This window comes from Sebastes fasciatus, chromosome 21 (genome assembly GCF_043250625.1).
Source record: "Sebastes fasciatus isolate fSebFas1 chromosome 21, fSebFas1.pri, whole genome shotgun sequence".
Lineage (NCBI taxonomy): Eukaryota > Metazoa > Chordata > Actinopteri > Perciformes > Sebastidae > Sebastes > Sebastes fasciatus.
The window spans coordinates 14,127,304-14,140,732 of record NC_133815.1 but is presented as its reverse complement, the minus strand read 5'-3'; the positions used below and the strand labels follow the sequence as shown (position 1 = coordinate 14,140,732).

Below are 13,429 nucleotides of genomic sequence, written 5' to 3'. Positions count from 1 at the left end.
TAGCGGTAGCCTATATTTCACATATGGTTGGGAAATGGTTTACGAGAATGTTTTACATTCCTGGGGCTGCTTTTCTATATGCATGAAGAGAGAGGCCCCAGCGTTAAGACTTTCTGGGCTACATAATAAAAGCTCCTTTTCGTGGAGCAACATAGATCGAGAGAGATGTTGCAACATAGATCGAGCGAGACGTTGCAACATCAGTGTGTTAATGAGAAACATCTTTATCTAATTGATTTTTTTCCTTTTCAATCTAGTGCTGATTTACTTGAAGTAAAATCTCATTATATTCTGTTCAATTGAAAGCACAGACGTCCTGATATACATTATGATAATCTGTTAGTGTTATAAGCTCGTTCAAACACTTGACATATCCAATTATTTTCTGCAAAAGAGGTTTTAAAAAGGCATTTTCTTTCAAATAAATTAAAACACAATCATATTTTTTGACAGTCTGATGTAGACGGGGGTGGGTGAAGGATAAAAAACAACAAGATATTCCATGTATATACACACAAGAATCCATAAAATGGAATAAATAAATTATATCATAACTCGGGGGAAGATCTTGGCCAGCCAATAAATCTAACGTTTCTCTTGTGCGAGCCAAAAATGCCTGCTTTAATGCCCAGAGACACCCAAGCATCCTACACACACACACATCACAGTATATCCATAATCATATGGCAAGTCAGCTAGCCAGTTAGTGGGAGCGGCGATGCGAGTATTTGAGAACTGGAAGCGGTTTAATCTGCTGGGCTCATGTGAGCGGGGAGACCAGCAGCCGAGTCGCATAATCCTTCCTCCTCCACCCCAGATGATGTAAGAGAGGAGAGGAGAGAAGAGGAGAGGAGAGGAGAGGAGGGGAGGGGAGAGGAGAGGAGAGGAGAGGAGAGGAGAAGAGAGGAGAGGAGAGGAGAGGAGAGGAGAGGAGAGGAGAGGAGAGGAGAGGAGAAAATAGAGTAAAGTAGAGAGCTGGTAATAGTGGAGTGGGAGAAGGATAGATGATTAGGGGGAGTAAAGAGAGGTTTAGAAGGAGAATCATTCGGTCCACTCATACACCACAGTAGAAGCTACGGTCACAACAAAAGTCATGATTGTCCTGGGAATGCTTCCGACTTATAGAGTCAAACTCTATCATGTTAGTAAAATGGAGTAAAGGAACTTTAAAATGTCGGGGAAATTTAGCCATTACTGTATTTCATGCCTTTTTGTCGTTCTTACACTGCAGGTTATGGTTATCTCTACTCTTATTTTGTCATACTAGCTTGTTCTGAAGGAGGCTAAATAACGCTCCAAACTTACATTCAATTTTGGCTAGGAAAAACTGGCATGGCCATTTTCAAAGGAGTCCCTTGATCTCTGACCTCAAGATATGTGAATGAAAATGGGTTCTATGGGTACCCACGAGTCTCCCCTTTACAGACATGCCCACTTTATGATAATCACATGCAGTTTGGGGCTAGTCATAGTTAAGTCAGCACACCGACAGCTGTTGTCGCCTGCTGGGCTTGAGTTTGCCATGTTATGATTTGAGCATATTTTATATGTCAAATGCAGTACCTGTGAGGGTTTCTATATCATTGTTTTGTGTTGTTAATTGATTTCCAATAATAAATATATACATATATTTGCATAAAGCAGCATATTTGCCCACTCCCATGTTGATAAGAGTATTAAATACTTTACAAATCTCCCTTTAAGGTACATTTTAAAAAGATAAAACAAGTGCGATTAATTTGTAATTAATTGCGATTAACTATGGACAATAATGTGATTAATTGCGATTCAATATTTTTATTGACTGACAGCCCTACTTTTATCACATTATTGTTTCCTGTAATGTCTCGGCACTACGAGCACATTTAATTGTCTCAGTGTTTTTATTGTGTCATGTTTTCATGTTTTTATGATGCCTTGCTGCAAAAAATAATTTCCCTTTTGTGCCATAATACAGATCTGAACTGAACTAAGACGTGTTATTAGGCTAAATACTTGTAAGCTTCTTTCTGACCAACATATTTTTAGATCTCCAGTGAGTCAAATCGAGCTATTTTAGCCCGTAAAGATAGTCACGGCAGCTTTCATAATGGCTAGACGTGCTGTCTGCAAAAAGGAAAATGTAATAATGTTGCGGTAATCACAGACATTTTTGCCAGCTAGTTATACTGTATTCCTCTAATATGTGGGTTGCATAGTAGCAGATATAATTATATAATAAGTCTTATTTTTGTCCATATCACTCACTTTATACATGACGGATAAAATAACACGGTGCATCCCCTCATCTCAACCTCATCCTGCCTCAAGTCTGACCTGATTTATCCCCTCTGTGCTCTCTTCATCCATTTAATCCCATGTACCAGGGTTTGAAATAATGCCTTGTAGTCAGCCACAGAGGCAGACCGATCATGTTGCGGCCGGGTCAAAACAATGTTATCTGGAGCGGGGGAGAAGGGATAAAAGCTGCCCTGCTGCTGTACAGCACGAGAACAATTCACAGAGGACGCAAAGTGGCCTGAACCGCCGCAGGGATTAACTGGCAGTACGAGCCCGCGGGGCAGCTCACCCGTAGTCTGTCACCATCACCGCTGACACACACACACACACATACCAACAGGGCACAAGAGTATTTTCAAAATTAAACTGCAGCCATGGAAGAAAGTGGTTTCCTCAAATCAAATTAACAACATTGAAGGCAAATTAATTAAAGTGTAAAAATGTTTCCACTTAACAATCGTCCAACCTGAACATAACCCAGATGTGTGTGTGTGTGTGTGTTTGTCTGTGGGAAAATCTTTGTTTCTACATGCCAGTGAGAAAGCAATTAAGTGAATCAGTCTGTGATAGAAACAAAATGTGTGAAACCAAGTGAGTGATCATTTAACAAAGCAAACTAATGAGCAATCAAGTCCTCCTGTCTGTTTCTTAATGTGCGACCAGAACCTTGCATCTCAAATGAAGTTGTTCGAGGAAGTTATATCTTTGGCCGAACCGGCGTTAATCGCAACGTGACACAACACTGCACAGAGACAGGAGGCTGGTCTGCAATCGAAACGATGCAGACGATTATAAGATAAAATAAATAGACAAACAGCTGGCAATATAACAAAGATCGTGCACGGCTGATTGAAAAAGTATGCGTAAGAGGACGAAGTTACCTAGGAGATCAGAGAACGCTCCTCGCTCTATAATGTGCTTTCTGTACAGAGTCTTCAAAACCTTGGCGCTGCCGAACCTCTTGAAGCGGCTCTTCACGTTGTTGTAATACCATTCAAGCGACTGCGTCCTTAAAATCCTGCAGAAAAGAAAGAAAGGAGGATGGGAGGAGGGAAGAAAGAAAACATGATGTTAAAGTCAAGAAGAACAGATGGCAAAGACACTGGCAGGAATCAGATTTTATTATAATTACACCAGGATTATAACTCTGAGTTCAAGCCAAGACTTCCATTAAAATCTGCTTAAGTTGAGTGTCTTTATAAATTGCAGATAACCAGACCCTATAGTCTTTTTTTAAAAGGAAGAAAGAAGGATTTCTTAGGGATAAAATTCAATAAAAAATTGAGTCAGGCAGGACTGGTTCTGTGTTATTGTGTATTTTTTAATATAGGTTTGTGTTTACTGTCAGACTGTCATATTTAAAGCCCTGCTCTTTGATTTGAAGCAAATAATTGGCTTTTTAAGAAGATTCAGTGGCGCCTCTCTCTCTCTCTCTCTCTGGAGGCGGCATTAAAGATATGAAAAGTATTTGTTTATTGTAATTTCATGCAGGATCCAAGCTGTGTATTATAATGTGTATGACAGCAGTTAAAGCATATTGTAGGTTTTTTAGATGTGACATCACGTCATTTTCCTTCCACACTTTTCCTCGTTTCATGGTGCTCGGCCGGTTGGTGCTCGAATGGCAACCGGTCAGACCTCAGCACAAAGCAGATGATTACGTAAGCAGTAATTCTAAACGGAGAGGGTTATGAAAAGCCCTCAGAAAAGCGCTCCCTTTGCGCCAGTGTTGCGTCGGATTGCATGAATCTCAGCCAACTTCGTGTTTAATCATGCGGTCCCTCCTGCTCTCCCTTTTGCTTTTTCACACCACTGTCACACACAGACAGATTTACTGTGCAAGGAGACAAAAGCACACAAACACACACTGTATTTATTTACTCACTATTCATTATCGCGTACACATTTTTTTCCTTTTTTCTTGTTGTGGAAAAATGCTATACAAATCAACTTGTGCACACACACAAACAGCTTATTTACATGTTCATATACTTTATTTATGAGTGTGCAACTATTTAGTGGTAGGAGTGTATGTGCCAATGTTTCCTGTGTATGTTTCCTTTGTCTCTGTATGAACATTTTGTGCATGAAATAAAAGTATCCACATATTGAAAGCATATGGCACCATTAATAATCTTTATTAGTGTAGTTATTAACAGAATGAGTGGAGTTTGAGTTACTCACTTTTCCACACTTTTTAATTCTGTATTGAACTTATGAAGTTTTAACACACATGGATATAGTCCAGTGAATATGACATTTTTAATTGTCTTCACATGGGCATAGTATGCCAGACGAAGACCATGTTTGGTCAAAACATTACCAAAATCTTTTTTGAGCGATTGCTTGACTGGTGTTTGTCATTTTATTTTTATTATTTAATGGTATACTTCTGAAGAACGACAGATGCTCTGCCGCTGCTCAGCGATCAGAGAGGAATACTACAGCGAGTGAAAACAACGCGTAGAGCCAGCATATTTTCACAACTAACTCGGTGAAATAAGGGTTTATTTCAACCAAAGCAGAGTTGGTGATTGTTGGAAAGACTCACCAAGACGATCTTGGTGAGTCTTTTTTTTAGTTGGGGCAGTCGGTGAGCCTCCGTCGGCCTAGTTTTTGCGCTGTGTCCCGCACCGTCGGCTCTAGTCTGCCCATGTCGGAAGTTTTTCGGCGGATTTGACATCCTGAATTGGCCGAGAGAAATCACTCTGACTGGCGGTTCAGCTTAAACGAATCAGTGCACGAGAAGAGAAACGAACGTGCTCACATCGCACTGCTCACACACACACCTGCGCGAATATATCGACAATCGCCGGTTGTTGGGCTAATGATGTCCGTTTAGAAAATTTTAACAAATTGCCCAACCCTATTCTATAAGCTATTTTTCTTAGTCAACAAATACTATGAAAAGACCAAAGTCTGATATAGTTTATTCCTCTGTGCCATAGACCTCCAAAACCTAATAAAAAGACATCAATTAGCTACATCTGGGTGACATGTTCTTTCACTACAATGACCACGGGCACTGTAGTTCATTTACATTCAATCCCGCATGCATGTTGATGCTTCTGTTCAATGAAGAGACAGGCTGCTGAAGGAGGGTGAAAATAGCCATGCTAATAAAGGGATCCTGAGTGCCCCGGAGGCTGCATGGGCTGCCACATCCATCCCACCCCCTCTCCTTCTTATCCTCCTTCCACTATTCCCCCCCTTCCTCTTTCTCAGTAGATTTATTATCCTCTGCCTCTATCAGCTGGGCTGCTCAATGGGCCTCAGCTCCTTAATTTCATGCCACGGGTCAACCCTGTCTAGTCACTCTAATGGTGGCTGCCGAGCTCCAGCGAAGAGGCCTGACTCTTTTTATCTCCCTCTGGGCCCGATAAAGACGGCACAGAAATGAATCTGGAGGAGCAACGCAGTGTCCAGGTGGCATCGTACGAGGCAGAAATACAAATAGGTTTCACCTGTACTCTGAAATGAGCTGGAGCCACAGGGAGCGATCTTTGAACTGAAAAAGTATATTCAAGAATGGGAGAGGGCTGCAAGGGTATGGTGGAGATATTGCTATCTGAGTGGATTCAAATTAAGCCATATGCCTGAGTAGCATGCATGGTCACACCCTCAAAATGAAGATAAATAATTGATTGTTTGCTACACCCATTTTTTTATACTGTTACGAAGCCATCCATTGTTTGTTTTCTCAAAATTCTCTGTCATATTTGAAACACTGGGTCCTTGATTTCGGACAAAGGTAGACAAAAGCAGGCTTTGCATTTCTAGCCAGTGACTGTGGATTGCTGTAGACGGCAGAAAAACATATTTTAACCACCTATAAGAAAGGCTAACCTAAAAAAAAATCTATATCCGTTTAAGTGTGCACTATATTTAGAATATTTTCACTCCTTTATCTTATCGTCAGGCAGACATTTCCTTCTCCCTTTGACGGGAAACTGAACTGAAAATGAAATTTATCTATGCTCTCTCCAAAGCCAGCAGGCTCAGATGACAAAAACAGTATAGATACGTTTCACTTTCAGTCAATATCAGCAATGTCAAATGATATCAATTTATTAGGTGAACCTTTCTTTTAGGTGGCTAAAATACGTTTTGCTGCCGTCCCCGTCCACAGCACTGTATTGCTTTGCTCTGGTGCCGGTCTGTTTCTCGATGCTGGGGGTACTTCGACCGTCATCTACTCTAAGTAACACACCTACTATGGATAAATACCTCACACAACCCCACTTCAAAACACTCAAACTATCTCTTTAAGGGGTCTTGAGTCTATACTTGATGGCCACACACATGATATCATGCTAAAAGACTGAGGCTAAAACTAACAGGTCCCTGGCAAAAAGTTGGCATCCTCACCAGTTAATGGTCCATGTAGAAGACATGGACAAAAGAAACAACATTGTCTTCTTGTGTTGCAGTATAAAGCTAGGTAGTCTGGGTATTATAACCCTATTTAGCTACCTAACTTACATATAAGGACAAGCAAGACTTGGGTTAGATTTATGCTTTATTATTCGTATAATAAAAACAGTAGGTTTTTCCCTTTTAACGCTACAAGAGAAAAGGCTTTTAGTATGAGGACTAACCAATGTGTTTGACAACAAACATAATGTGATCTTGGGTAACAAGTATAGTTGGGGTTGCTGGAGTGTAACCTTCCCAAACATGTAATTGAGAGCAAGACAGAGCTGCTAATGGGGAAAAAATACACAGTGGATGTGCTGTTAGGAAAGAAACCATTTTAGGGTAACAAGTAACCCCACAAAATGTAGTTAGCTAATGATGTGCTCCTTGACCTTAACGCTGGATGGTTGCTACTGTGGGTATACGCTAGTTAACTTGACACCTCCCAGCAAACGGTTTAAATGCAGAGAATTGCTCATACAGCCCAAAGCACACCGCTTCTGCATGTGGAGAAATTCAAAGTGTGTCTAGTTACACATGATAAGCTATGATTTGTTTTCAGGGGAGCTAACTGAAGAGCTTACTTATAGTATTTACAGTATGCATACAGTATGTATTTTAACAGCAGAATAAATGTTCCAAAATGTTTGTTTATTTTAGCATATCTTAGCAATGAATGTTTATTTTAGCATATTTTAATATGCACAAAGTCATGTTTTGGCTTTGAATGTCATTGCACAGTGGTTCAATGCACTCATTCCTCTGCCTGTCACTCACTTTTGGCACAAAAACAGACGATATATAAAAGCAAACTTCAGCTCAGGCATCTGCTCCCTTCTGTGCCAGCTACACAAACTTGTTGAAATTAGCCAAGCTTCCCTTTCAGAGAGAAAAAGGAGTGGGATTTAGGACAGTGGGAGAAGCGTCTCGATGAATGAAGCATGACATTGCATCCCTAGAGTGATCTGATCTAAAAAAGATAGAAAGAAGGGAGGAGAGTGGAGTGGATAAGCAGAGGCTTTCAAGCAAGAGCTGCACTGGTGTGTGAGCTCCTGCAAACACGCATTTCATAATGAGGCTGGGAGATTCCCTGATGCTCGGCTGCTGCATGAATAAGTAAGAGGGATTCCTGTTGATGGTCTCCTGACACTGGGTTTACCCTTCCTCTATCATCGCTCAACTGCGTGGAACCAACACCTCCTTTCTCCATCCTCTTCTCTCCAGCCCTCTATACTTCAGAAGATCGATTTGCACATTTAAATGAGCTCTAAATAAAATATATTAAAGAATATGTAGAAGTGCAATAAAAAGTATCTGGCTTTGCGCAGTTTCCACCTCCCCTGGCAAAGGGATCCATTACCATAATTGACTTTCTGAGCCTTCTAATGAATTGGTTCAGCTTCCGTTGAGGCTGCTGTAGAGAGGGGCGCAAAGGGAGAAGAAAGAGGGGTGGGGGTTGACTCTAACAGAACATCAAATAGACTCTTCTGAAGACTTGCAGAGTGACTGTTCTCGTTAATAGAAGAAAATAAGACAAAAAAATTAGATTGTTCTCGGCTCCAGGGTTAGATCAAAGCGCCTGATGTTCGGGAAACAAAAGCCCTAGAGTTGTGAGATCTTAATGAGTGAAGAGCTGAAGGAGTACAGTCTTGCTTTCTTTATACGAACGATCTCATTGTGTACCACAAATAAAACTTTTCTGTACAGATGAAAAATATTTTTTTTGAGGGAATACGAAAGTGAATGAAAAAGGATGATCTTATATTCGAATTTATCAAAAGACATGAAGAGATGTCAGCTGAAATGTAAAGAGGTTTAGCTGATATCTATGTATGTATTGGAGTACTAAAATGATTTAATAAAAGTTTTATTAAAAGGGAGACAATCTGCTACCAACACTCAAAAAACAAACTCAATAGGAGTCAATAAGAAATTCCTTTTTGCATTAACAAAAATGTAGGTTTGGTGAGTCACTCTATACACATCACCCATGGCCACCATCACCACCATTGGGATAACTTAATGTAAAAACTTTACCCAGGGCGACATTGAGCCGCTAGCAGCTCCAATCCATCAAAAAATACAATCATCAAGGGTATACAAACATCCACCCGACAGAACAGAATTATCCTTTATGCAGATGATGTGTTACTGCTCCTACAGGACCCTCAGTCATCCCATCAAGCACTTTGTAAGTGTTTTGAAAGGTACTATATAAATACAGGTTATTATTATCCCTACAGAAATCCTTTACTCTATCCAACTACTCAGCAAACTAGTCAAAATCTACTTTGTAACCTCTGCATGGATGGACCAGAATACTAAAAGAATAGCGATCGGCACTTGTTTGATGATACTTTACAGATTTACAAATTACCTTTACCCCTGCCCTCCTCTACAGAGAGGTCAAAGGTCAGAGTAGCAATGGAGATTCACTGTGCGTTCCAATACCCATACCACCATACTATTTACTATGCCAGAAAAAGATTTAGTATGTCCCAATGCATAGTATGTCAAACGCAGTATGCCAAAAAATACCACAATGTCCTACTACATCCGGTCGCATTTTACAGTATGCAAGCCAGCATGCTTTTCTGGCAATTCTGACCCACAATCCTTTGCACAGCGGATATATGAGCAAGAGGGTCAAAGTTCAAGGTGAAATGTTATGATGAAGTAGTAGGTCCCAATTGTATGCATACTGCATGCAACAGTACGTACTTTGTAAGGACAGCTGCAGCATGTACTAAAAGTAAAGAGAAAAAGTGATTTGGAACACACCCTCAGGGTTTTGCTCAATGACCGTATGGTGCAATGTGGGATGGAGAATCAGATTTGGCCTTATTCACTGCAAGAAACATTCCCCTATCACTATTCTACCTTGCTGTCCCTGATCTGTTATGCAAATATGTAAACTGCAACCCAAATATGTCCTCAGCTGAAGACGGGCCCTTTCAAAAGCAAATGTAACGCTCAACCGGGAAGGGATATTAAATATGATTCATTTCTGTTATGAGGACTTGGAGAAAATCTAATTGCAAACAAGAAATAATGGCCTTTCATCCACATCTCTTGCTGCTTCTGTGGTTGTGTATTTGTACACGTCAGAGCAGATTTGTGCAAGAGTGAAAAAAGGCTGATTTATTTTCTATACATACTGTCAATGTGTAGGTTTCTTTGTTAAAAGAAAAGAAAAAAAAACAAGAAAAAGTGTGCTTTTAAGAGAGAAAAACGGTGATTGTGAGAGTAAATATTCATATACTCTAGATATCTTTACCAGCATGACACTTGGATGTTCACTTTCTAGAATGTGTTAAGTATACAGACTACATATGTATTTTTATTTGAAGTATTTATGTTTTAAGGCATGTCAGCTGTCATGCACTGTATGCACAAAGTACTGTGAAAATGTCTGCACATTTTAGGCATAGTTTTGCATATTCATTGCATAGATTCTCTCTGAGCTATGCTGTCTGTATTGCTACACCACAGCACTAAAAACAGTCCTTTGAAATATATTCAGTGCTGGCAGAACAGGCCGAAGGACAGAGGACAAGGTCGTGGGTCAAGTGCTAAAAAGCCCATGAGATTTTCAGCAAACCCGGGCACAGCCGTACTAACCTGTCGTTATGATTTAAAACAGTGTCAGGTTTGCAGCAGGCAGGAAAACAACTCTCTCACAGCAGTGGTCCTGTGCTTAACCTTTCCAGGAAGCAGCTGGAATGCTGATCACCTGCATGTACCTCTGTGATTGACATTCAGATAGACAGGAAGGGGAATATAAAAAGAGCTCATCCTGCATACTAAGGTGGTTAGAGAAGTTTTTATGTCTTGTATATCTCTCTCTCTTCTCCTACTTTCGAACTTCTCATCTCATTTGTGCAAAATAGCCAGGCTGCAACCAAAACAACACACTGCTCATTTAGAAGATCAATTGATTTGAGACAAGACGTTGAAAGGGGATGTGTGCCCTTACAGTGTATAACCATAGAAGCAGGGTCTATAGAAAACACTGTTTGTATTTTATAGATAACCCAGCGGTTGGCAGGCTCTCCCATGCAGAGCGGAGGATCATTAAATGAACAGACCGGAGACACATTTGCATTCCACACAGCAGTTTAAATTTGCACAACTTTGATTGTGTTTCTGGTACACTGCAGCATTTAACCTGAACAGCTACTGCAAGTTCACGGCAGGGTACTCTGCTACAGTCACTTCACTTACCTGTGTCTTTAAAAAGTCTAAATTTAGGAGCAGCACAGCTGCAGGCAACGGTCAGGCAATTTGCTCTGCCATCCCTTCCTCCTACAGCTCCTTCTTTCAAGACCTAAAGCTGTCGGCGTTCTGTCTTCTCCTCTGTTTCTCTCTTCCTCTTTATCACCCAGCTCTCTCTTCAGACCATCACCGTACAGGGTGTTACAGATGAATGTGTCTGCATGTGGGAGAGCCCGTGGCACAGTAGACTGGAAATGAGTTACACTGGGACAAAGTGCTCTCAGACAGAGCATGAATAGAGCGACCAAGATGAATTAAACTGCTCACACTGTGTCTGACCTACAGTATGCCACCACTTATACACTGATTATCTATCAGCTAATCAATGAAAAGTAGGATTAGACCTTGACCCTTATATAGGTTTAAAAACAAACATGACCACTAAATAATCATTTTTTTCTCCATTAGAGATATCTAATATTCTTTGTGAGGACGAGGCAGAAAGTTTAGTGAATGGGGTTTGATTCATGAAATGTTATGAGTCTTCAAATTCTTCAATACCATATCCTCTTTTAGGTTATCTGACACCTGATATACTGGTATCATTGCGTCCTGACACAGCAATAGATCGCACTTTCTCCACTGTAGATCAGAAGATGAATGTAATGTATTAAAGGCGTACCCTTATCATTGTACTGTAATACAATAGTTTATTATCATCTTACTTCAGAGCAGCTTTTAAAGGGGATTTAATTATGCGTTTGTGCTTTTTCCCTTTCCGTTAGGGTGTTATATAGTTTTTTTGTCTGTGTAAAAGGTCTGCAAAGTTACAAAGCCCAAAGTCCAGGCCTGCCTTGAAGTCTTTTCTTCCGTAACGTGGTGATGTCAACCAAGTAAAACATTTGCATAATACCTGATAGCGGCTAGTTAGAGCGGAGCTGGAGTCTAAAGAGTTTGGTTCGGTTGACCAATCACAACAGCGGGCCTGCTGACCAATCAGAGCAGACTGGGCTTTTCGAAAAACACCGTCACTTAGTCAGTGCCCTACGGCATTGGAGACCGATGCACGGAGTACTCCTCTTGCGTTACTTTTGGACGGACCGGGCACGGTGTGTCAATATACACTCGTTATATGTATAGAGTCCTTTCAAAATAAACTTCTGTTTTCATAGGAAGTTAGCTTTAGGCAACACAACCACTTAGGTAGGGTTAGGAAACATGATTGACGTTAACTTCACTGACTCGGGACTCACGTGACTCACAAGGCTGACGATACTAACGAGTCACGTGACTAAAGACTGACGTGACAAAGAAAGTCAATGTTACTTTTAGTTTCACACGGGACATGAAGACCGGTCTCCTGGTTGAACGTTTTGTGTTTGTTTGACCCATCAACCACCCCTCCCGCCCGCCCTGAACGGACTCTCACACTATTAATACTACGTCATTTGCTCCAACCGTCGAATAACACCTCCCGTGGGGTTACATTGGAGGTAGTACAAAGCCCGGTTCGTCGCATACTGTTGCTAAATGGTGCCTCCGTGCGCCGGTTTCCGATGCGGAGGGGCACTTAGCCAACGGCGGTATTTGACGCCATACCAGATACTACAATTTGTGGTATCTGGTATGGTATTTACTGTTACTCTGCATGGAATAGAATATAATTAGAGCATTCATACAGTAGTGCAATCCAGCATATGAGAGGTTAGGGCACGGACAACAATTTGGCTCCCATAACAGCTGGCCAGATGTCACATCATTTGTTGTTGTTCAGCTGCACATGTGGGTCATTTTAGCATGGAGGTCTGTTCAAAATGATATCAGATATAGGTCACTTTGAAGCACTCCACAGAGTTCAAATCATACTTCCAATGAAATGACAAAGCTGCACAGGCAGGTTTTCACAGGCTGCAGTGTATTTACATATACTTCTGTGTGGATGTATACAGAGCATATGGGAAAAGTGAGTTAATCTGCTCTCAGCCTCCTGCTACTGCCCAGCCAGAGCACCACATGGGGTTTTAAGGGGAGCATGCGGAGAGGCAGAGCTCTGCAGCAGCCCAAGCAATGTGGGGAAATCTAGTGACAGAATAGACTGCGGTTACGCTTTCCACCGCTCAAGTCTTTCTCCATCTGGCTATTCTGTGTGGATAATGAAAACGGCAGCTCCCTGCAGCCTTTATCTGAGCAATTATGTGGAGCCAAAGTCATGAACAGCCAATATGATTAGGGGCTGAAAGAGGCAAATGTCTGTAAACAAAATGAATTTGTAAAATGCCCTGTGAGAGAACTACAAAGACCATGATGGTAATTAAATCGCAATAAGGTGGCATCAATGGCTATTTGTAGGCTTTTTGTAGGCTTTTTTAGGTCACTGTAGGAGTGGTTTATCCTCAGGTTTTATCCTCTTAATATCATCAAACACCTTGGACAGGAAATGAAAATACACTGAAATAACAGGATTTTAGACATTACACAACAAGTGTGCAAGAAAGCTTATCATTTTTTTATATATATA

General features: G+C 40.9%; 1 protein-coding gene across 3 annotated transcripts in view; it reads right to left on the bottom strand.

The window, feature by feature from the left end:
- Positions 1-13,429, bottom strand: part of myripb (myosin VIIA and Rab interacting protein b) — a 142,267-nt gene that overhangs the window by 45,022 nt on the left and 83,816 nt on the right. For all 3 annotated transcript variants that reach the window (XM_074621503.1, XM_074621501.1, XM_074621502.1), the window contains exon 4: positions 3,162-3,298. In XM_074621503.1, the coding sequence (XP_074477604.1) occupies positions 3,162-3,298 (137 nt within the window). The remainder of the gene's footprint in view (positions 1-3,161; positions 3,299-13,429) is intronic.